General features: G+C 40.1%; 1 protein-coding gene and 1 long non-coding RNA gene across 5 annotated transcripts in view; both read left to right on the top strand.

The window, feature by feature from the left end:
- LOC123506575 overlaps nt 1–24,646 on the top strand; it is a 98,700-nt gene that overhangs the window by 10,459 nt on the left and 63,595 nt on the right. For all 4 annotated transcript variants that reach the window (XM_045258789.1, XM_045258787.1, XM_045258788.1 and 1 more), the window contains exons 2-3: nt 8,023–8,195; nt 23,012–23,110. In XM_045258789.1, the coding sequence (XP_045114724.1) occupies nt 8,023–8,195; nt 23,012–23,110 (272 nt within the window). The remainder of the gene's footprint in view (nt 1–8,022; nt 8,196–23,011; nt 23,111–24,646) is intronic.
- Nucleotides 306–4,578, top strand: LOC123506576. The gene is made up of 2 exons (XR_006675467.1): nt 306–991; nt 2,954–4,578. It is a non-coding gene; the product is annotated as an uncharacterized LOC123506576 (long non-coding RNA).

Below are 24,646 nucleotides of genomic sequence, written 5' to 3'. Positions count from 1 at the left end.
CAATAACAAACAGCATACAAAATAAATGCAGTATTTTGTGCTGCCATTATGGTGTACAAGTCAACAAAAAAACTAAATAAAAAAAAAAAAAAAAAAAATATATATATATATATATATATATATATATATATATATATATATATATATATATATATCTTTTATTTATTTATTTTTGTTGACTTGTACATTATAATGACAGCACAAAATATTGCATTTATTTTGTATGCTGTTTGTTATTGAACTAACTCTTGTATCACATCCATATTACTCTAAATACTACCATTTCAGGTCACACAAAACTACACACAGTGTTGTGGAGCGAGGCATTGGCCAGTTGAAGTGCAGATTTCACATCCTGCTTAGTAAAATCCACCTCAACCCACACAAGGCCTGCTGCATAATTCTTGCATGTGGTGTGTTACGCAATGTCTGCAAGAGCAGGCATATTTCCCTGCTAGAGGATGACTGGAAGGAGGAGGCAGTACAACCTGAGGAAGAGAACATGCAAGGTTACATTCCATTTTGTATACACTGCATGCTATTTGTTAATTTCTGTTGGTACTATTTTAAATTATATAAGAATGTTATGCCATTACTATTCTGCTTATTATTATTATTATTATTATTATTATTATTATTTATTTTATTTTTTTAATGTGACATCTTACATAGCCTTAAACAATGGGCTTCCATTCAACAGCAGTTGTAGTAGGCAATGCATTGGATGCTCATGTCATCATATATTATTAAAATGTTAAAGAATATAAATATATTTGGTAACTTCAGGGAAGTTGATATTATCACACATGCCTTTAACTCCCCTTCTTAATCCATTCCCATCTACATACACTTAAATGATTACTCATGTCTTGCAGTGGTGCAGCATGAGATGGCTGTGTCATGGGCTGTGTCACCTCTCTCCCTGGTGCATCACATCTGTCTCACAGACTGTGTCACCTGTCTTCCTTGTGCATCATAATGTGATACCCAGGTATCTCTTATACCACTTTTCATACATCAGGATCTTTCTCTGTAATACTCTTCTGTTCTTCTTGTTCTTCCATTTAGTCAATCCCACACATTTCACTACTCTATATTTCTCACTTTCCTACTTTCTTACATCTCATTCACCAACCCTTCCCATATCTAACAACCATACTTCAGTCACTTTCAACACACTGAAAAGTCCAACTAGTTTCCAAGCCACTCTTTACTGACATCTTGATACACTTCTTACTCCACCTGCTACTCCTAACATTCCATAAAAACATCTTTCTCACTAGTCTTACATAATCCATTCACTCTAATCTAGTCTTGTACCTCAGCATTGCCATGACATGTCTCTCTTTAAAAGTACTTCAGCAAAAGTCTCCCCTCAGCACTTCTATCGCTGCAGACCCTGATGCATTCAGTACCATTCTTGCTTCTCTATTCTCTCCTACTTCTAAGTTCTCTAGTTCATTTTCACTCCAGACAATCACATCCATACCATACATAATGCTTGGAATACACTCTTCCAAACTTCTCACAGCACATCATACTTACATGCTCTCATCCTTGCTGCACTTCCTAAACCCACTGGTTTACCTTGCTTATCTTTCCATTTTTTGCCTTCGCACAGCCATTCAGACTCATCCACACCATGCTTGTATTCATTAGTCTGTTGCAACTCATTCTTTCCCAGTCTCCAGACTGAATTTCTTTCATCCTCTGACTTATTCACAATCATTACGTTGCTTTTTTCACTGCTAAAATCTGTCCCAAAGTTTCTTCCATACCCACTTATAGCATTGAACAAGCTAACATGAGCTAGCCAGCAAATCATTCACTGCTAACACATAACCTGCATTACAGCACTGAAAGAAAAGGATAAGAAATAGTTAAAAGTACCATATTTTACGGGTTGCAAGACACTGCATCTTGGAATACACACCCTAATATTTAAAAGAAATTTCAAAGAAAAAAAAAGTAATTCTCATACAAGAACGCATTCACCATATACCCGACCAATGAACAGAAAAACATCAGAAGCAAGGAATCTGCAAGACACTATTGTTTCAGCACTCATTACAAATTTGCTGGAGCACTCACCACAAATTTAAAATTATGTAAATGAAAACACCATAGGTAAATACATATACACAGTGAAACAGTCCATCTCTTCTTGTTTTAGTGGTAGGCGACAACATGTTTTGGACCTGTTGTTTACATTATGGAATCACTTGTCCGATCGCCGAAACCGAACGCGTCAGTGCTGCAGTTTGTATTTATTTTATTTTGCAGTTGTGCTTCATAGGCTTTATCAATGTGAATACAATTCACAAGGGGAGTTTTGACTCTTGCTTGAATGAGTAAGCCATTTGGATGTTCTATTAATAAAGATATAAAGGCACCTGGCATGATGTGTGTGCGTTCATGTGCATGTATGTGTGTATTGCAATGAGATGAGGGAGGGGCCTGTTTTCTCCACACGCTGAGTAGGCTGCAGGAAGGATTGTGGTATTGGAAATACTTGTAACACCTAAGTACTGAGTTTACATAATATAAAAGGCTAAATTAAATGGTACTTAAGCTAACATCATAATGTAATGACTCAACATACAAATCCAGGTCACTATCTGTCAAGTGTCCAACCTCACTTGAGGTTGGATGCTTCCTTACAATACAACATTCATCTTGGGAGACGCATTAGTATTTTTCAGGGTATTTTTTAGGAAAAAAAGTGTGTCTTGTAAGCCATAAAATACGGTATTTAAAGAAATTGTTTTATTATTTACATAAGTAGAGTACATTGTTCATACCAAAAATTTTAAACAGACAATATATATATATATATATATATATATATATATATATATATATATATATATATATATATATATATATATATATATATATATATATATATATATATATATTTTTTTTATTTATTTTTTTATTTACTATTTTACAGCACAACATCACAGCAGTTCCCCGGAATACCTGACACTGGTCTCGTTGGGTAAATCACACTGGTCTCACTGGCTATCTGACACTGGTCTCCCTTGCTGCCTCACACCAGTCTCCTTGAAACCAGTCTTGTTGGGTACATCACACTGATTTCCTTTGCTGCCTCACACCAGTCTCACCAGTCTCGTTGGGTATATCACACTGGTCTCACTGGCTACCTGACACCAGTCTCTTGGGCTGCTTCACCCTGGTCTCACTAGCTGCCTCACACTGTTCTTTTGAGCTGCCTCACAACAGTCTTACTGGAGAAAGTAATTGAATTATTTAGACTATTTATTTGGCTATTTGTATATCCTATACATCGTGACTATAAGGTTAAATGAAATAAAAAAAAATAGTATTTAAATGCAAAAAATGCAAGACTGAAAGTGTTAGTGGTTATATTGATATGAAAAAGATTTACTTACTTTCTGGGCTGTTCAGCTTTTCAGAGAGGCAATGTATGCCGTATAGGCATCAATACCTCTCTCATAGTGCTGAACAGCCAGCACATACTGTGCTGCCAACACCTCACACAGTTGCTGGTTTGCAACAACAGGAAGTTGGGGAGTAGGTGGCACAGGTGGTGGGTGGACAGTGAGTGATGGAGGATGAGTGGTGGTGGAAGGAGGTGATGGATCATCCACATATTCATCAATAGTGATGATATGTGGGTGATCCACCTTATTACCAGCCTGAGAAGTTAAAGACACTGTGGCTTCAGCTCTGCATAAGAAAAAAAATCTTTAGCAAGAGCACTACCATCATCCAGAATTTTGGTAAAGGTAACATCTTTGATAAAATGCATAAGCACAGGTTCTTCTAAAAATAATTTGATAATCACTTACTTCAGGAACATGTTGGTACTGTCTCCCTCCTCTTCATCCACAAAAATTCCACCAACAGCCACACTGTCCCTAGCCAAGATGTCCAAAAAAAATTCAGTGGCCTCATCAGGCTTTTTGGGAGGAGGACCACCAACTCTAAATTGAAAGATTTAAGATTCTGAGAACTACCACCATCATTAACTGATTAATTTAGATTAAAATTTCAAGTAAAAGGATTTAATACAGAACAAATGTAAAGATTCCATTGAATTACAATACAACTCACCTGTCTGTGTGAGGGCTCTCCTATACAGGGGATCCTCGCAATTTGACGGGGTTAGGGCAGCTTTTCATCGGTCGAATCAGCGTTTATTCAAATCGTGAAGCAATTTTTCCCACAAGATACTTAAGAATTAGGGGTGATAGGAACCAACCTCCAGCCTAGACAGCCCTAAAACATCACTATAACCTCTAAAAAAACACTAACTTAGACTAAATCAGTACTATTAAAGGCTTCATTTGTATCGCATGTGGTAGCTTCGGTTTAAGGGTGTATCACACTTGCCTATGATACGCAGAACGCTGGCCATGGTTCTTGGTACGAAACCAGGAACATTATCACACACAAGCTGGCCACATTTTTGCTCTGCTAGGCAAATGGCCCAGCAACCAAGACCAAGCCTAATCAAAACAAACCAGAACAAAACCATGCTGCTTTTATCTCAACCTGTGCTTCGTGCTGCCATTGCACTTGCATTTCCAGTTATTGAAGAAAAGGAGGAAAAGGAAACTAAGGAAGAACCGAGAGCTGCGCGTTGGCAACTTTTGGAGTCGAGGGATGTTTGCCATGAACCAAAACTATCGACATGATATACAGTAATACAGTAATAAGATATGATATCCATATAATGGATATCATATCTTAGTATTCATGTATGCTCATACCATGAGGATAACCTCGACTCTGTGGCACTGAGTGATAGTGAATTACTAATGAAATACCGCGGTATTTCATTAATAATTCACTATCACTCAGTGCCACAGAGTCAAGGTTATCCTCATGGAATGAGCGTATATGAATACTAAGATATGATATCCATTATAACAGGCAATAGAGGAGTGAAAACATAAACATCATGATGAAAGTAACACACAAGCAAAAGGGTCACAAGAAGAAGAAGCGGCCAAGTGGCCGTGAGTCTCCCACTTTGTCTGTGGCTTATTTCATCTCTGCTTTATTTTTTGGTATTCCATGTAAGGTTTCACTTTATGCATTACAAAACAATCCTTTCTTGGGGGCAAGGTTTGTAAAAAGCTAATAGAAATGTTGTTTTGTGAACATAAATGCATATACAAGACAGTAACACCCTGGAGAGGTGGTGTTCCCAGCAACCTCAGAGCAACCTGATAGCAACCTTGTCACCGTCCCTCCAAGCATTCATGGATGCCATTTCGCTGCAGGAGGTTGCTTTGATGTTGTTAAAGAATCTTGGATCCAGCTCCAGGAGCGCTAGAGACAGAGGCGGGGAGCCAGCCAGTCACATTGAAGCTACCGCATTCGGTCCCTCACCCGGCAAATTCAAACCCAGAAAATTCGCTAAAACGGATGTGGTTGTACGTTATGCGAACTTTTTGGTCTAACTTTATATAGTACATTAAACCGGAAATTCGTTAGACAAACGTTCGTTAAGCGGAGTATTACTGTACTTTGATGCACTCTCGCTTTGTTTACCCGCAATGGAAGTTGATGTTAGGGATTAAACTTGTTATAATCGGTTCACTTAACGAAGTTTCGCTTAATGAAGGGTTTTTTAGGAACGTAACCCCTTCGTTAAGTGGGGTTGCCTGTATATATTTTCTTTATCTTTTGTAAAGATATACGGTATGTATTATTAGATATCGTTATATTTATATTATTTGTGAGACACTGTTACATTCATGTTAGTAATATACATTTTCTTTATATATGATATTAGGACTAAATTGTAATTCACTTGTTTCATTTTCCCTATTCATACCGCTCATTGTCTTGTATGGAGTTTGTGAGGTGGGTGTGGGTGACGTGGCTGGGTAGTGTGGTGAGGTAAACTTGTCAGGTAAGCTAGACTTTTATTCACTCTGAAAGGTTCATGTGGTGAGGTGATGGTGGTGCTTGTGGGGCAGTGAGCACCAGCTCCATGTTCCGGGAGTGGTAGCCCAAGGATTATAGTGCCCAGGGGAGGAACAGGAATATTGGGTGAGTTGTCAGATGTTTTACAAAGTGATGTAAACAATATTATTGAAGTGTACAGTGTTGATCAGCTGCTTATTTGTTTGTTAATGTATGTGATTAGGTTAGCTTAGGTTGTTACCTTATTAGTGATATGTATAAATTTATGATGTGAGTTTTGGGTCTATTTTATGTTGAGTAGCAGTGTTTGTGATCCTAGATCTATATTGCTTGGGATTGTGCCAAGAGTGTTATGCAGGGATTCACCTACATGCTGATTGTGGAAACACTGTGTGAGTTGCTTGTTATAATTTTGTTTGTAACTGCCATCATAATTCACTAATTGAGGACTATATTGCAAGGGTTATGGTAACTATGGTCGACTCCATGTGTGATCCTTATTAACAGATATTTTTGTTATGTGAATGGTAAGTTTATTCTTGCATCATCTTGCAGTGTTTGTGATCTTGAATCTGTGATACTTGGGACTGGGACTGTGTCAGCAGTGTTATACATGGATTCACTTACGTGTTGACTGTGTGAGTTTTCATTCGATGATGCTGTTTGTGTTTCATGGGTACATAATTTTAATTCATTGATTGATGGTTAATGCCACAAGAAGTTTGTTGTGAGACTTCATGTGTGATGTGTATTATTTTTAATAGATTGGGCCTTATAGTAAAGAAGAGTTACTTCCGATGCTGTCTTATTCACGTCTTGGTGAAACAATCATGTTCAGTGTGTGTTATGATGTAATTAGATAAAAGACAACAGTGATCAAGCTTTGTATAATTTGATTAAGATATGTGAATCATGGGGTTCGTGATGGAGGAATCAACGACGACTGAATACTCAAACATCCTAATAGTCAAACTTTTCAATACTCAAAAGCACAAAAGCAAAAGTTTGATTCAATACTTGAAAAAGTACCTGATAGTCAAACGTCTGCATACATGGTTGTAAACAAAGGCTTTTGTAGTATCTTTCTTTCCCCTTCTGCTAGTAGTGCTGTCATGGTCATCAGAATAACATTGTCCTGTGTTTTGTCTATAGTTTTCATTTATAAACTCACATTAACACCAAAAATTTTATTAGTGGTGAAAATATCTGTTAATGAAATGGCCGGACAAATGGTTGTAAAAGAAAGCTCTGGCCTCTCCCTCCCTGCCACCGCCATTGTCCCATCCTGATACCGGTATTACCGAAATAAAACTGGTATTTCGGTTTACTGAATACCGGTGTACATCCCTAGTCCTGCCGCAGTCATGAGAAAAACAACATTCTTCTGTATTCTGTCTCTAGTTTTTCATTTAGAAACTTACAATGGCACCAAAGAGGCTTAGTAGTGGTGAAAATAAGGAATCTAGTGAGAGTGCAAGAGTTAATGAGCCATAACCCTCAACTAATAAGTTCACAGGAATCACACTGAACGTTTTCATGGATGGTGACTCGTCCTCCGACGACCTTTCTCCTCTCCACCCTTCTCCCCTCCTCTTCTACGTTATCCATCACCATCCTTCACTTACAATATGTACAAATCAAAATTATGTATGAACAAGAAAAAAAAAAACATTAAAATTTTTATAAACTTGGTTTTGCTAGTTACTTGATTTATAGGTATCAATAGTTGAACTTTTTGATGCTTGAACAGCCATTTGGAAGGAATTAAGTTTGATTATTGAGTCTCCAGTGTATCAAGATAAGACTGATTGAGATTTGTGACTTTACTGTAGTGAAAATGTGCACATTGCAACTTTTTATTGTGGAATTATTTTTTTTATTGTCTGGTTTTCTAGAGCCTAATAATTTTTCCCAATATGTTCTTCAGTTGCAGTAATCCATATTGCACCACATTGGAATGAGTTGTTTCCATTGTCGGGAATCCCACTATATCTCAGATTACTTGTAAATTGTGGCGCTCATAACTCAAGGTTCTACTGTATTTGAAACTTGGCTTTAATTTAATGTTAATTTATAATCTTCCTTCTGATGCTGCAGAACAATGGAGGGATGGTGAGTGACACTCCTGGCCACTACACAGTGTGCCTGGTACCTACGCCAAAATCAGGATGTACAACAACAGGCATGGAACCCGGATATAGCACCTTCTCAGTTGATTACATCTGGGCTTGTATTCGTGAAAAAAGACTTCAGCCACTGCAGGATTATTGGTAAGGATACCTTCTACTATGGAGAGTCTTGGTGTTGAATATTCAGTTGCTTCTGGAAAGCAAGAATATTGAGTGGTCATGGTAAAGTTCAGATTTTGTTTTTGCCATTTATTATATGTTTTTTTAATAATGCATAATTATGAGGCATGAAAGGATATACTATTTTATTATATACAATAATCCTCCGCACTTGGCGAATTAATTAGTCTGGAGAAACTGCTGCCAAATGCGAATTTCGCCAAGCACGAGTTCTTTATACTATGTTAAGCGTTTTGGTTGTATGAAGCTTAACCTTGTTTGATTAGCAGGCCTCCTGTAGATTCTGTAGGCCTACATAAAGTTATTAAGTTTATTGTTTTGATTTACTGTCCAGCCGAGCGGTTTTACTGGTAATTCTAGTGTTTCTTATCAACCCAGGTGTACAAGGAAAACTCAGTTTATAAAATTAGTATATTATGTACAAGTTTACAAGTGCTGTCAACACGCCACGTACAAGAACATACGGCAAACGTGTTTTAAACTGGGGAAAGTGTTTGTAATGTCACTGAGTACACAGAGTCACTAAGTTCCCGCAGCACAGTTCACAGGCACACACACTTGACACACACCGCACTTCCCAGTCGCCGGCGATCTTCCTTCTGCGGCTGCCCGCGCCACCGCCGCCCAGCCTCCAAGGTGCTGACACAGGGCGTCGGTCATGTGACGGGAATTTTCCACTGGGTGTATTGTGTCGTGCATTACCTTTATTTCTCACTGGTAGTGATACCTATATAAAATGCATCCTACCCATAGAGATTACATTAATTTGGATTTAGTTATCTGAGTCAATCATGAGTGCAACAAAGTACTAGTTAGTTTTATGAAATAGAGAAGCACTGCAACCCCTGTTTAAAGGAAAAGACGAGGTCAGCAGTTCTACATGTTGCACCACATTACGAGAGATTGCATCAGATTCCTATATACTTATGTACAATGGGTCCTACCTATCCTATGGCGGTTACATTGCTCGGTCACCTACCTGTCGCGTCCTCGCAACGTAACTAGAGACATGTACCTAACCATGTTTATGCGGGTTACAAAGGAGTATTCCCAGTGTCTTCCTGCCATCGCTGGAACCTTGCTTTAAGAACATCATACAATGAAGTAGCCCTTTTAAGACAACAGAACATAGGTATTAGTAAAATACAGAAGACAAGGACAGGTGTGAACACCGTAGAAAAAATGCACATAAGGTGTTAGATACTCTGGTAGAGACTCATGTATGCCGGTCTCAAAATCTGAGATGTTGGTAAAACTTAACTCAGAAACAGAGTTGGTAATAAATTTCAATTTTGTAATGTTTAAATTATTTAGAGTGTCTATTTGAAAAATAGGAGAGGTGATGTTAGAAATAAAAGCCTTATGATACTTTTCAGGAAAAACATGAAAATTCTCCGATTTTAAAGAACACACGTTCAACACTGCAAAGTAACCTGAAATTTCCTGATATGCAGAACCATTAGGACACCTCACTGACACATACAGAGATTCAGTGAAAAAGAAATAGTGATGTCCATGGAAACTCTTATGAAACATTATTTTAGGTACTAACTGTTTGTACGGACAAAGAGAAAGAGCTGCTGAAGCATCCTCCTTAGTCAACACTACTTCACAACTACCCCCTTTTTTTTGTGGGTAAGAAGGCAAAAAGAGATGACGGGCAGAAATACAAATTCTGATACTCGGACCGACATCCACCAAGTGTTGAGAATTTATCAGTCGCGTACACTGAAAAGTCATCTTTGACAAGTACCAAAGAGCTTTCTGCGTCTGATATTATTACAGTATTATTTACCGTAAAAGGGAAAGGTTCCAATCTGTACAATTCAAAGATTTCTGTTGATTTGAAAGGAACGTGAATAACTATGGCCTCTGTCGTCAAGACAGAGTCTACCAATGGGTAATAATGATGGATCAAATGCACATTAAATAAAGGGGATAAATTAAAGATCCTTTTTCCAATTTCCAAGGTATGTTTAAAGTCCTTTTCAGGGAAAAGAGAAGTGGTAACCCTACCCATGGCTGCATCCACGATATTCATTGTTATTCTGTGGTTAGTGTGCAAAAGAGACAAGACAACATTCTCCAAAGCAGACAAAGCCTGTCCAATAACAGAAAATTCATACAAAGAATCTAGTTTTCTTAACATCTCATTAACTGAGTGTCCCAAAAGATTCGTATAAGAAGCTAGTTCACTAATCTGCTTTTCCAGCCTAGCAATATTTCTGCAATTTAGGTTAATAGCTTTGTTGTTAGCTTTGGCCACAGATATTAATTGGTTATATCTATCTTTCAGCTCATCTACATCCTCATTCATTGCTGTTCCAAACATCATTTTGAGATAGTTTACCTATTCCATCAATCAATCCTCTTTTAGTGCGGTTAGTGACCGACAGACCCCTCATAATTTTCCAAAGCTAAGGTTATCGTGTCATTTACATAGCGCATTCGAGCATGCAAAAGGGACAAAATCTCAGTAGGCTCCCGGAACCGTCCGTGAAATCCTTTTCTAAAGTTCCCAAAACCGCGTTCAGCCGGCATGCAACATCTCGAAGCCTCTCTGGTATTTCCACCAAAGACTCGTGGGGATAGGTAACCCACAAAGCGTCTTCAACCAGATAGACCCTTCCCAGATGACCGGTCAGAGCTCCTGGCTTGAGAAGTGCAGGCTTTAAGGCGACGCTCGCATGCAGAACGAGGATTACCAAGAGGGCAAACATCTCTGGAATAGATTTAAGAGCTTTAATTACATGAACGAAGGTTATAATCATGGGTTGCTACATTCTGAGCACCTCCAAGCCGAGTAGTTTTGTCTACATAGGTTGTTTCAACTAAATCCAGATTAGCCTTGACATCGGTCCGTTTAAGCCGATCACAGTGCACAACTTCCAGCACGTTTAGCAATGGATCTAATATTTCAAATTTGTGTCCATGGAGCTTGTTTACTACCAGACACAGTCCAACAAATTTAGGAGCTAACTTTGCGTTTTTCTCTGGGACCTTAACCATTACTGAATCACCAATTTTAATTCTTACAGGTGAAGAATGCTGGTGTTGCTGTGAGCTCATGGCCGTTTTAGAAGCTTTTAACCTGTTTGTGACTCCTTTATATGTGTCTGAAAACACTTTAAGTTGGCATTGAGCATAATCGTTCACATTGTTAACAGGATTCTGTGGACTGCTCAACAAGTCGTATGTAAGTTTCTTTTCCACTCCATAGATTATGTAATATGGAGTCCTTTCCGTAGACTCACAAACGCTACTGTTTATGCTAGCAGCAACATGAGGTAACCAATCTTCCCAATTTTCCATAAAGCCATTTACGACTGGGCGCAAAACGTCAAGAATTTTCCTGTTCACGCACTCCACCAGCCCATTGCTTGCAGGATGTGAATGTTTGTTTTATGCCAAACTGTTTACAGATCTCCAGTACATTGTTGCAGAATTCTGTCCCATTGTTACTCAATAAGACTAGGAGCTGAGTAAGGACAGAATAAGTTTGTCACTAGAGCGTGAGCTACCGCCTTGGCAGATTTATCATAAAGTGGAGCTAAAACCACGTACCTGCTGAAATGATCAACCATCACCAGCACATACTTAGAGCCCTGACGACTCTAACTGAAAGCTGTAGTACGTCTATAGCAACCACATCCCAAGGTCTTTCAGGTGGAGGATATTCCAAGATAGGAGCAGGTTTAGGTACGCTACCCTTATGCTGGGCGCACTGTACACACTTGTTAATGTACTCATCTATATCTACGCGCATAGTTGGCCAATAATAGTTCATACGCGCAGCTGACAGAGTACGATCTTTCCCTTTGTGTCCAGCGATCGCAGTGTCATGAAGTAAAGACAACACCACCGGTACATGTGACTCTGGTATCACCAGTTGTGTTACAGGATCTCTTTACCTGAAGTCCAACATCTGCAAAGGACCTTCTCCTGTGTCAAAAAGAACTGTGAAAATGGCACATGTGTTTTGGGTAAAGTGGTTTCATCGCCAGATTCCAGAGCATAAATGACCTTGCTCCAAACGTCATGCTGACGTTGAGCATTAGCCAGCTCATGCAGGGAAAAGTTTTGTATGGTAGGAGTTTGCTCTACTACTCCTCCAACATGCACATTTCGAGACAGGGCATCCGCCACTACATTAGCTCGACCAGGCAAATACTTGAAGGTTGGGTTGAATTCCCATATAGTTAAATACCAACGAGCAAGTCTGCCGCTCAGGTTTCTTCCTTTAAAAGCTCAGTAACCGCTGCGTGATCAGTGTACACGGTTATTGGATATCCCAGAATGATATCCTTAAACTGCTTGAGAGCCCATATAATAGCCAGAGTCTCCTGGTGAGTTACAGAGTAATTTGACTCTGCTGGTTTCAGAGTTCGACTTGCGTATGCAATAACGCGGTTTTTACCACTTGCATCAGTTTGCATCAACACCGAACCAAGCCCCAAGGCCGAAGCATCCGTGAATAAAATAAATGGAGCTTCATAGTCTGGAAAAGCCAAAACAGGAGCATGGGTGAGTGCAAATTTCAAGTCCTCAAAACTTTTATTCTGGGCTGCATTCCAGTGAAAAGGAATGTCCTTTCTCAGCAAGGTATTCAAAGGTGATGCAATTTTGAAAATCCCTTTACGAATGACCTATAGTATCCGCACAACCCAAGGAAAGAACGAACATTTTCTGCATTCTTTGGTTGTGGAAAATTTTTAACAGCGAGGATTTTGTCCTCTACTGTGTGAATTCCATCGCCATCCACTACGTGGCCTAAGAATTTAATTCTTGATTTAAGGAATTCGCATTTAGTTAATTTGGCTTTAAGGCCAGAGTCTCTCAATTTCAATAAGACAGATTCTAAACTGCCTAAGTGAGACTTTAAGTCTTTTCCACATATGATCACATCATCAAGGTACACATATACATTTTTGCCTATTTCCTCAGCAAAAATAGTGTTCATCATGCGCTGAAAGGTGATCGGAGCAGATTTTAATCCAAACGGCATGCGTTTCCATTGAAAATGGCCTTGAGGGTGCTGAAAGCCGTGACTGCTCGCGATTCAGGTGCCATCGGTACCTGCCAGTAGCCACTTACAAGATCTAAGCTACTGAAAAATTTATTTCCCTGTCCAAATGACATTAATAAGTCTTTTAGAACAGGCAGAGGAAACCTTTCGTTCTCTGTCACTTCATTTACTCGCCTGAAATCAATAACAGGCCTAAATTGTCCATTTTTCTTAGGGACTAGGAACAAAGGTGAATTCAGGGTGACCGGGAGTTTTCTATAACACCTTGTTCCAACATTTCTTTGATTTGATCCTCAACCACTTGCCTTTGACTGTGTGGCAGTCTGTAGGCTGGTATGTATATCGGATTAGTTCATGGTTTTAATTTTATGTGGTGCTCTGCTCTGTCAGTTGCACCTAACGGTTCTCCGGGCAAGGCAAAGACATCACGATACCGCTTCAGCAGTTGAATGAGTGAGTTCCTTAGCTCGGGTAATCCGCTACTGTGACAAGGTTTTCTAGTTTTTGAGTCTGTGCCATAAAGTCTGTACTGACTGAGGCACATACAGAGGCAACACTGGATTCAGCCAAGTCCACGGGTTCAGGCGCCACCTGTCCATCATACGCTAACGCTTCACTCAAGAAAGCACCTTGTCTGAGTTTGATTGGTCCACCCGTGGTATTTACCACAAGAGCAGATGTTTGATGTCCATCTCGCACGGTACAAAGAGTCGGTTCCACTGCTAATCTTTTCACCTTACTAGGTCCTTCTATACAGATATCACAACCTACTCGTGCATTTGGGACGGATACAGGGATGTGCATAGCTGTACGGTCAGGAATGTTATGACTTCCAATTACCGTAGCCTGAACAACTGTCCATTTCCCTGTGTTTATTGTTTTTCCGGCCGCAGCCTTAACTCGCGGCTTAGCTCCAGAGTCGGTAAGCGTTCTCTCACCCTGTTCTGTGGGAACCTCCCTAACAACAGAAACTGACTGGGCAGAAACAAATTCACCATCTGGTGCCTTTTGTACCTTTCTCTCGTATCGGGATAAAGAAGCTAGGCTTCTGGGCGTCCCCATTGCCTGAAAACTCTTTCCTTGATACTTGATGACATTACTGTCAGGAATTATTACCATACGGTTGGATCTCATAGACGTCAAACCCAGAAGGCCATCTGAAGGCAACCCGAAGTCTGATGCTACGTAAAAGTCCAAACGCATAGTTGAAGTACCCTTACCCAAGTTTACAGGGAGATGAACAATACCCAGAATATCAAGTGGGTCACTAGTAACTCCCTTTAGGTTAAAGTCGTTTGGCATAAGGCGATATTGCCCACCATGGGACACATGCTTCAGTGCTCTATAAGTCCTTTCGGACAGCACATTAACAGAAGTGCCAGTGGCCACGGCAAATGATGCCTGTACTGGCCCGAGTTTTGCTTCTAGGGCCATAATGGTAGACTGACTGCAAGCGGCCACTAAAGATGCGTGAATATCACTGTCATCGGTCTCATGTGCAGCCTGGTTAGTTCTTTGACCTTTAGCTACCTTGGTTTGGTTTTTGCGGGGCACGAGGCTTCCCCTAAAGATGCAGGGGCATCTTTAGTGCGTACTGGCTGTTGCTGGGGATTCTGGTGTCCTGCTGCGGCAACAACTTGTTTCTTATTCTTCTTTCATTTAAAGCAGAGTGTCCTTCACGCTGGCAGTAGTGGCAGGTAAATTTTGGCTCGCCTGCCGCCGTCACCGCCGCGTACAAAGTAGAAGGATGTTCCTCCGGTGCTGTTTGAGCGCCCTGGGTCGCAACCACCATTGAAGCAGCCAAGCGATCCGCCACTGTAGAGGCAGCACAATGAGCGATACCACCCCTTTCTTCAACTTTGGTTTTAGTTTTAGTGCGAATGTATGCAAAGTTTCCGTAGGTTTATAATCTAGAGACAAAGCACACATCCTACAGTTCTCCCTGATAGAGTGCATAAACACCAAGAACTTCATAAATTTATGGACATCTTTTGCAGACATGGAGTCTCCATTCATCCAACCATTATCCTGTAGGTATTGGGTGAAATCAGAGGAGATGCGGTTTCCTGCTGTTTGCGCCTGCCATATTTTAAGAGAAGCAGAGTTTTCCAGCATAGACTGCACCGCATCACTGACGCCCTTCACCAAACTGTGCTTTAGATTATTCCCAAAGGTTTCCAGGAAATTAGTTTTAAACTGTTCATAGTCTCCGTGTTCTGAAGGATCTGTGAACGCGCTTGCTTGCATCATCAGAGCAGCTTGCGATCCTGGCTGTAAACGCGACCGCAAAAAGGAAATTTTGTCTACTTCCTCAGTCACAAACGCGTGCCTCATTACATCTTCGCACTGGTTAATGTACTCACGAGCTGAATATTCAGGATCTGTTCCAGAGAATGCTCGCACCTCAGCTACAACAGGCAAAACCTTGGTTACAGCGTTACCTTGTGGTGTAAGTGGGGTTGAAGGACCACCACCACCTGGTGCAGGGTTATAAGTCATGCTGAAAGGATTTCCTAAAGACAGTTACAACAGTGTTAGGAAAGGAAGGAGCAACTCTACGGTGCGTGTTACTACTTCTCAAACGACGAGAGTCCTCATCAGTGTCACTACTTGTAGTATCGTCAAACTGATCTCCAATTTCCTCAGATTTCGGTTTTTCAGTTTCCCCACGTTTCCCAGCACTCAGTGTGTCGAATTCCTCGCACAGCAAAGTTAACTTTTGGTCTTTCTTAGCCATTTATTTATAAGAATTTATTTATTTGAGTTTGTTTATTTGTTATTACTATGTATGCATCCATTTCAACTTCCAGGACTTCTAAGGCAAGTTTAAGGTCACCTCAGACGCCTTGAAGAAAATTAAAGAGAAAAACATAAAGATACACACATTAAATATTAGTATTGATAAATGGTAATTGTTGATATGCTACAGGCAACTGAAAAAGGGAGAACATATAATGCAACAGAAAATTATATACTACACTACGAAAAAGGGCTTATATCACATTAATTTCTGTGACAGCTCCAATAAATCATCACAAATATTTATGTCAGCAAGTGATGTATTTATTTTAATGTTTACTGTAGTGTCAGCTAACTGTTGTTTTTTCACCTAATACCTATAGTATTGCTTCGGCAGCCGCAGTTGGTTACGTCTTCTGCGTTATCCCTCACCACTCGGAAGACCTTGAGAGGCTGAGTAGGCTGGGGATGAGAGGTGCCGGTCCCGTGGACGCCCGAGGTCAAAGGAGTTTTCCTCCCAGGCAGCTCGAACGGCCCCTCAGTTCATGAGAAGCCAGCCATGCCCACCTTGACGTACCACGCCCAGTGTACTGTCAGCGTTTGAAGACGTACCATGCCCTCCAATAAAGCCGAAGTGTTGAGAAGATACAGGCTGAGTTATTTGTTCCTCAGCCGCCAGGCGACAATTGTAACGAGAGGGAAGTGCGTAACTCTCGAGGGTGTGAGTGTGTGCGTCACAGTAACGCCGCGCGTGAGAGTTCAAGTGAAAACAAGCCTTCCACACGGGTGACTTAAGAGCGAAGAGAAGGAGGAGAGTACTTGTTGTGGCAGCTACCAACCACACAGCGCGAGTCAGCAGGTGGAGTCAGCGTTTCTTCTCACTGCCCGCTCTCCACTACCCTCTCACTCCTCGGTTTCCCGTATGAATTCGTTCAGAAGGCAAGTTCACAATGTTTCGTTTTGTCTCACAATCACGCGTTTCTGTAATTACTGAGATTCCTGGGTTATTTTAATGTTCCTCAGTGGGTCATCCCAAAGCTGTAACACCATTTATTAAGCGTTTTGGTTGTATGAAGCTTAACCTTCTTTGGTTAGCATGCCTCCTGTAGATTCTGTAGGCCTACATAAAGTTATTAAGTTTATTGTTTTGATTTACTGTCCAGCCGAGCAGTTTTACTGGTAGTTCTAGTGTTTCTTATCAACCCAGGTGTATAAGGGAAACTCAGTTTATAAAAGTTAGTATATTATGTACAAGTTTACAAGTGCTGTCCACACGCCACGTACAAGAACATACGGCAAACGTGTTTTAAACTGGGGAAAGTGTTTGTAATGTCACTGAGTACACAGTGTCACTAAGTTCCCGCAGCACAGTTCACAGGCACACACACTTGACACACACCCGCACTTCCCAGTTGCCGGCGATCTTCCTTCTGCGCTGCTGCCCGCCCCCGCCCCCAGCCTCCAAGGTGCTGACACAGGGCGTCGGTCATGTGACGGGGAATTTTCCACTGGGGTGTAGCGTGTCGTGCATTACATTTATTTCTCACTGGTAGTGATACCTATATAAAATGCATCCTACCTATGGAGATTATATTAATTCATTTAGTTATCTGAGTCAATCATGAGTGCAACAAAGTACTAGTTAGTTTTATGAAATAGAGAAGCACTGCAACCCCTGTTTAAAGGAAAAGACGAGGTCCTACCTTATCCTATGGCAGTTACAACTATTTAAATTGCCTAAAAAATGCCTGTCAGTGTTTTGTCATTGCCAAAGGGCCTCTTTTGACCCCTAAAATACCATCTTTCGAGCTGAAATAAAATCTTTTGCTTTCACAAATTAGAACACATGTACGAAACAGACCAATAAACGATAAATAAAGTTAATAAGATATGATATGAAGGCTGTAACTCCCGTTTTCCCACCTGTTTCCCTCACCTGCTTTCGTCCCTGCTGCCACCACCATTGTCCTTAATCCCACTGGTATCACCTGTTGCGCTGGTAGAGGCCATGTTGGCGGTAAATCGCCAGAATTCATTCCCACACTAGCAGAACAGAAGGTAGCACAAACAAAATGGACGAAGGGGACTCTCACAATGTGTTCTGATAGGTTTAGAGAGAGGTCTGGTGTCACCAGAGAGGCACGTGGTTTACTGTGCAGCCGCCAGGGGACTGCCAAGTTTGAATTCAAATCACCAAGCGTGCACTTGTTGGTCCGTGGCCACCCTACCACCAAAAGTGAATTTCGCCAAGCTAAGATTCGAGAAGTAGGGGGGCTTACTGTAGTTGGAATATATAAGATTTTTATCTTGGCACATAAGTTTATATTCTTTTGACCCTTAACTGATGCAGTACTTTATGAGTTATCCATCTCCATTTCTGAGTAAAAGTTCATACACTTCTAAGATGCAAGAGAACTATTTTAGTTACATAAATCTTCGATTCCTTTTTACTCTAATTGCAGTGATATACTTTTTAGCACACAATATCTGAGAGTAAGGTTATGGTACATCAAATTAATACATGACTGGCACATCCTGGGACACTTAACATGACTCATGCCATTGGGTCTCTCTCTCTCTCTCTCTCTCTCTCTCTCTCTCTCTCTCTCTCTCTCTCTCTCTCTCTCTCTCTCTCTCTCTCTCTCTCTCTCTCTCTCTCTCTCTCTCTCTCTCTCTACATGCACTCATAAACATGACTACATAGAAAATTATCATGCAAAATACTATTCATGAAAAAACAATACATTCATTATATGGAATGGTGTATGATGAATTTTAGAGAGCAGCAATGGAAAAGGAAATAACCCTCTGTATCGTCTGATTAGGTGAGTGGCAGAGATAAAAATAGAACACATGTGATCAGGCTAGCCACTCTTCACCACTCACTTTTTTTTTTTTTCTTTTTTTTTTTTCAAAAAAAATTGTGTTAAAAAAAGAAGGCTCACTGAGCTGCTGGTCACTAACCATGATTAAAAGAGGTAGCCAAAAAAATGGAATAAATGAATGTTATAAAATCTACCTTCTTGATCTTTCCTAACCTCTAATCCTTCTTCTATTTAAACTGTTACTCTTTCCTTTTGGGCTCCTCTGATCAGTCCTATTTCTCCAATATCTCTTCAGGATCCCGAAAGTGGAAGTGCCTCGGGTATTTTGTCTGTTAGTTGGGGCGGTCTGATTTTGCTTGGGATGACTATTGTTTCTGTGTCAGAGTCCCATCTCTTGTATGCTGAGCACATAACAGCGGTGATAAATTTTGAAATGGAAGTGTATATTCCTCACTTTTTCCCTCAACCTAAACCTTCCTTGATTTAACAGAGCCTGTTCTTGTGCTATACATGATAAAGAGGTTATCCACAAAAGACATTTAAGCCCTGAATGTCATGTAGTTTATGTTTATGCATGGAATCATGGCAAGTCTGTTCTCCAACTTGCTAAACATATTATCATTAATTGAAAGTGTCAAAATCTTTTAGGATCCAACTCCCCTCGAGATTTCTCACATCTGGCCTAAAACATCTTCATTGACTTTGCTTCTTCATTTCCTCCTTTATTTGATCCTGATGGCACAACTGCCATCTCATCTGTCTCTAAAGCTGAACTCTTCTCTCAAACCTTTGCTAAAAGCTCTGCCTTTTATGATTATGAGCTAGTTCCTCCCTCTTAATATTTCACACCACAGATTGAAATTCTTTGCAATGATGTTTTCCATGCCTTTGCTGGCCTAAATCCTCAGAAGGCTTATGGACCTAATGCCATCCCTATTATCGTTCTTATGTCTTTGTGCTTGCACCTTGCCTATTCAAAATCTTTCAACTCTGCTTATCAACTTCTACCTTTCCTTCTTGCTGAAGTTTGACTACATTCATACTGCTCCTAAAATCAATTACCATTCTAATCCCTCAAACTACCATCTATGTATTGCTATAATTTCTTATTTATCTAAAGTTTTTTAATCTATTCTCAATAGGAAGATTCTTGAACACCTCTTGCTTCACAATTTTCCATCTGATGCCAGTATGCCTTTAGTCAAGGCACCTCTACTGGTGATCTTCTGGGACCATACTCTACAAACCACCATAGCCAATATTGTCAGTCATAGCAAGACAAAATGACATACTATAGTCATAAGTATATTTATGACAGGCTTCTTACTTTGTGATGTCATCTATAAGTTCTAAGGCAGGATTTATTCTGTGAATTTTGCCATGATACTGGCATACTTAAGTGAAGGAACTAACCGCCACACAAACTCTTCATGTTGCAGCTCGTCACTGGTGCACTCCCTTACACTTCGGCCAATCGTGTGAGCAGCAGCTCTCTCCACCATTAAGGGGGTCATCTTATACAGTGGTATTAGCTCAAAGTCTGAATTTTCCCCAAAAAATTGGGAGTCGTCATATATATCCAGTCACCTTATAGTCCAGGATATATGGTATGCAAAAATCTTTGAATGCATTAGTATTTTTTGTATTCGTTCTTAATCCCTCTCCTACCATAGTCATCTGTCATTGTAAACGATACAGCACTACTCTTCAGGCTGTTTGTGCATGCCTCGTCCCCATTGGACAGGATAAGAGCTTCAACAATGAAGTTTTCACCTGGTTTCAGTACATAATGCTCTTTTTGTACAGATTATCAAAATATACATCAAGTCTAGTCATTGGAACCCCTTCGTGAATGTCATCATAATCCGAGAAATTAAGGAAGTATGGTTCAGCTATTCCTTGATATACGATCGTAATTAGCTCCTGAAAATCTAATCATAAAGCAAATGATCTTATAGCAAACTTAAGAATGAGTACAACAAATAGTAATGTCTTCCAATACCTTTATATGTGTTCCCTAAAACCTATGAAGATCATGCTATATCATATCTAAATTTGAATACAGCTATTGTATAAAGTAATAAAATACATATTACATAAATGAAATAAACTGGTGATCATCTGGCATTCCTTACTGAGTCTTGGCCATCCTCTTTTAGAGATTTTGGTGAAACTTTTGCTGTTATGTTAGACATATCAAAAGTTTTTGAGAGAGTCTCGCACAAAGCTTTGATTTCAAAACTGCCCTCCTACAGTTTCTATCCTTCTCTAGAACTTTATCTCAAGTTTCCTTTCCGACTGTTCTATTGCATCCGTGGTATACAGCCACTGTTCATCTCCTACATCTATTAACAGTAGTGTTCCTCAGGGTTCTGTCCTATCATCCACTCTTTCTATTATTCATTAATGATCTTAACTAAACTTCTTGCCTTATCCACTCTTATGCTGATGATACCACCTCCACGTCCTCTCAGAGACTACCAACCCTTCAGGAAGTCAAAAGATCATGCAGGGATGCCACATAACACCTGACTTTTGATCTTTCTAAGATTTCTGATTGGGGCAGAGAAAACTTAGTTTTCTATGCCTCTAAAACTCGGTTCCTCCATCTGTCAACTCGACACAACCTTCCAGACAACTATCCCCTCTTCTTCAGTGACACTCAACTGTCTCCCTCTTCCACACTAAATATCCTCAGCCTGTCCTTTACTCATAATCTTAACTGGAAACTTCACATCTCATCTCTTGCTAAAATAGTTTCTATGAAGTTGGGCATTCCACGGCATCTCTGCCAGTTTTTCTCGCCCTTCCAACTGCTAACTCTGTACAAGAGCCTTATCCATCTTTGTAGTATGGAGTACTCTTCGCATGTTTGGGGGTTTCCATTGATACAGCTTTATTAGGTAGGATGGAATCAAAAGCTTTACATCTCATCAACTCCCCTCCTGTGACTGACTGTCTTCAGCCTCTTTCTCACCGCTGAAAGGTTTGTTACGTTCACCGGTTAAACAGGTAAGATTGGCATCGGGGAGCCGGTGAACAGTAACAATAAAAAAAAAAAACTGCAGGTTCAACTGGTGAAGATATGCAAAGGGGGCACTTAAGAAGCTATTTAATAACCCAATAATGTAACTGACATACACATATAAATATAACATGAAACACATGAAATTGACATACACATATACATATAACACATAAATAAATACAACAATAAAGAACCCAACTTAATACCTAATAATAATACTAATCCTATATGGAGGCAATGTGGAAAAAATAGACGAGGGGAAGTGATACTTATGAGGTGTCGCAGTGGTGAAGTGCTGGGTGAGGTAGATCCCACGGTAGACCAAGAGGCGTTGTGTTCACTGGTTGAGGCCTAGACCTCGACTTCCTTCTAGAAAGCCGAGAGCTTGCTTAACTTTTCTGCTTGAGTCGAATGGGGCCGCGTGAATCCAACTTTGGAACAGTAGCGGGGCTTCATGAGATGATGACATGGAGGGTTCATGAGACGGTGGCGTGGAAGGTTCATGAGACGGTGACGTGGAAGGGGAGGTGGAGAGGTGGCGAACGAGGTAACAAGCGGAGGAGGTGATGGAAGGGGAGTATGTTACGGGCGGGCTGTAACAGGTTGCATCTCTTTCTATTTTTTATCGCTGTTTTCATGCTAACTGCTCTACTGATCTTTCTAACTGCATGCCTCCCCTTCTCCTGCAGCCTCGCTGCACAAGGCTTTCTTCTTCCTCTCATCCCTGTTCTGTACAACCCTCTAATACAAGAGTTAACTAGTATTCTCAATCATTCATACCTTTCACCTGTAAACTCTGGAACTCCCTACTTGCTTCTGTATTTCCAACTTCCTACAACTTCTTGTAAGAGAGAGGTTTCAAGACATTTGTCCCAGGCTTTTGATTAGTTCTTTCTAATATATATATTTTTGTGCCCTTGCCAGTTCTCCCACTTACATTTATAAAAAAGCAAGAGAATCATTACTTATAGCTAAGTTTTTTTCAGTTTTCATTTTTGCCTTATTTTTTATTTATTTTTTTTTTTTCTTGCAAAAAAATAAGGTGCAGTCTTTAGCAGTTAATTATGAAGAGGCTTATCCCAGCAAATTAGGTGCATTGCATCTTGAAGCTTGGTTGCTGAGTAAACATTAATTTTATTTTTTCCTTTAATTTTCACAGGATCCACAAAGTGTTGGATTTCAATGACAAAAAGTTTGATCCAATCGATGTGATGCTTGGCAATCTTAAGTGGGAGGACTGCAAGAAGAGGGTGACTGTGTAAGTGTTAATTGAATTCTTCACATTTATTTTGTTCTACAGATAGGATTATGCTGTAATGGCTGTTGTTTTATTTTTGTTTTTAATTGTTTTTCAGATTTTATTGTAGCATATACCTATATACATTCTCCTCCTGAGTTTTGGACCTGCACATTGTAGAGCACATTCTGATTCTCTTCCTTTTTGCAATGATGTTCACAAGCTTTGGCTTTCTTCTCCTTTTACTGACTATTCTGGTGAACTAGTCTTTAACTTTGCAATCCTCCATGACCAAGAACAACAACTTGTGCAACATCTTACAGTTACAGTGGTTCCTTGCAATAGTAGACTTCGTAGTAATGGATTCCACTCAGTAACAGACTGGTCAGATACTAACCAATTTTTTTACCACAGTGGCTTTTTTTCCCAACAAATCCATAGTTCCTGTGTGGCTGCATAGATGAACACTCATATAACATGATAAACAAGTCCAAAAGACCCGTGTATATCTACTCCTGCATGCTAAATACCATTGTAACTCGTTTTGTTTGTCTACAATTTACAAAACTTGTTGGGTCACTAATGTGGCACTCATGGTGAATTGGGTTACTAGGGTGACTGGACCCCCTTTTTTTTTATGTAGGAAGGACAACTGGCCAAGGGCAACAAAATATGAAAAAAAAGAAGGCCCACTGAGTTGCCAGTTTCATTATAAGACATGAGAGTTATCAAAATTCATGGACAAATGTCTTGACACACCTCTCTCAAAAGAAGTCAAGTCATAGGAAGACGGAAATACAGAAGGAGGTAGGGAGGTCTAGAATTTACCAGTGAAAGTATGAATGATTGAGAATACAGGCAACCCCCGCTTAACGAAGGTTCACACAAAGAAATTTCGCTACAACAAAGGTTTAATTTTACTACCATCTGCTTGTTTAATGAACACCAAACCCGCTTTAAAGAAGTTTTATCCAGGTAATTTTTTCCAAGTTTGAAAGCCCCAACGTATCATGCAAGCCGATAGGTTTTTGAATACACTAGGAGCTGCCGATACTAAGGCCTGCCTCAGGAAAAATCCTGGGACACCTGTGAAATCAAGATCAAGATCGAGATCAAGATCAAGCCTCTCGTGGAAAACACGCACACCACTCACTCCCCTGTTCAAAACAATAACAGCATCAGCAACCTTGTCTTTCCTTGCTCAACTTACCACCAAAACGGCCTGCAGTGTGGCCTAGCGTTCCTAAGAAGACCAGGAAGTCTCTTACTCTCAAAGTGAAGCTGGATATTATTCACAGACACGAGAGAGGCTAGAAAACTATAGCATTGCTCGCCACCATCTTGCCTCCATTTACTGTCTCTACTATTTTCAAGTCAGCAGACTATTAAGAAGGCTTCCTTGCAAGCTAAAAGAACCACCTGAACTCGTGACTCTACAATTGATAAAATGGAAAGCCTTGTGGAAATGTGGTACATAAGTTTTTTATGTGATACAATGATGCGCCCTTTGTTTACATTCCATTGGTTGCCAGTTAGTGTCTTTCCCGTTTCACTCTC

Source organism: Portunus trituberculatus, chromosome 20 (assembly GCF_017591435.1).
Source record: "Portunus trituberculatus isolate SZX2019 chromosome 20, ASM1759143v1, whole genome shotgun sequence".
NCBI lineage: Eukaryota > Metazoa > Arthropoda > Malacostraca > Decapoda > Portunidae > Portunus > Portunus trituberculatus.
This window is presented reverse-complemented; position numbering and strand designations above follow the sequence as displayed.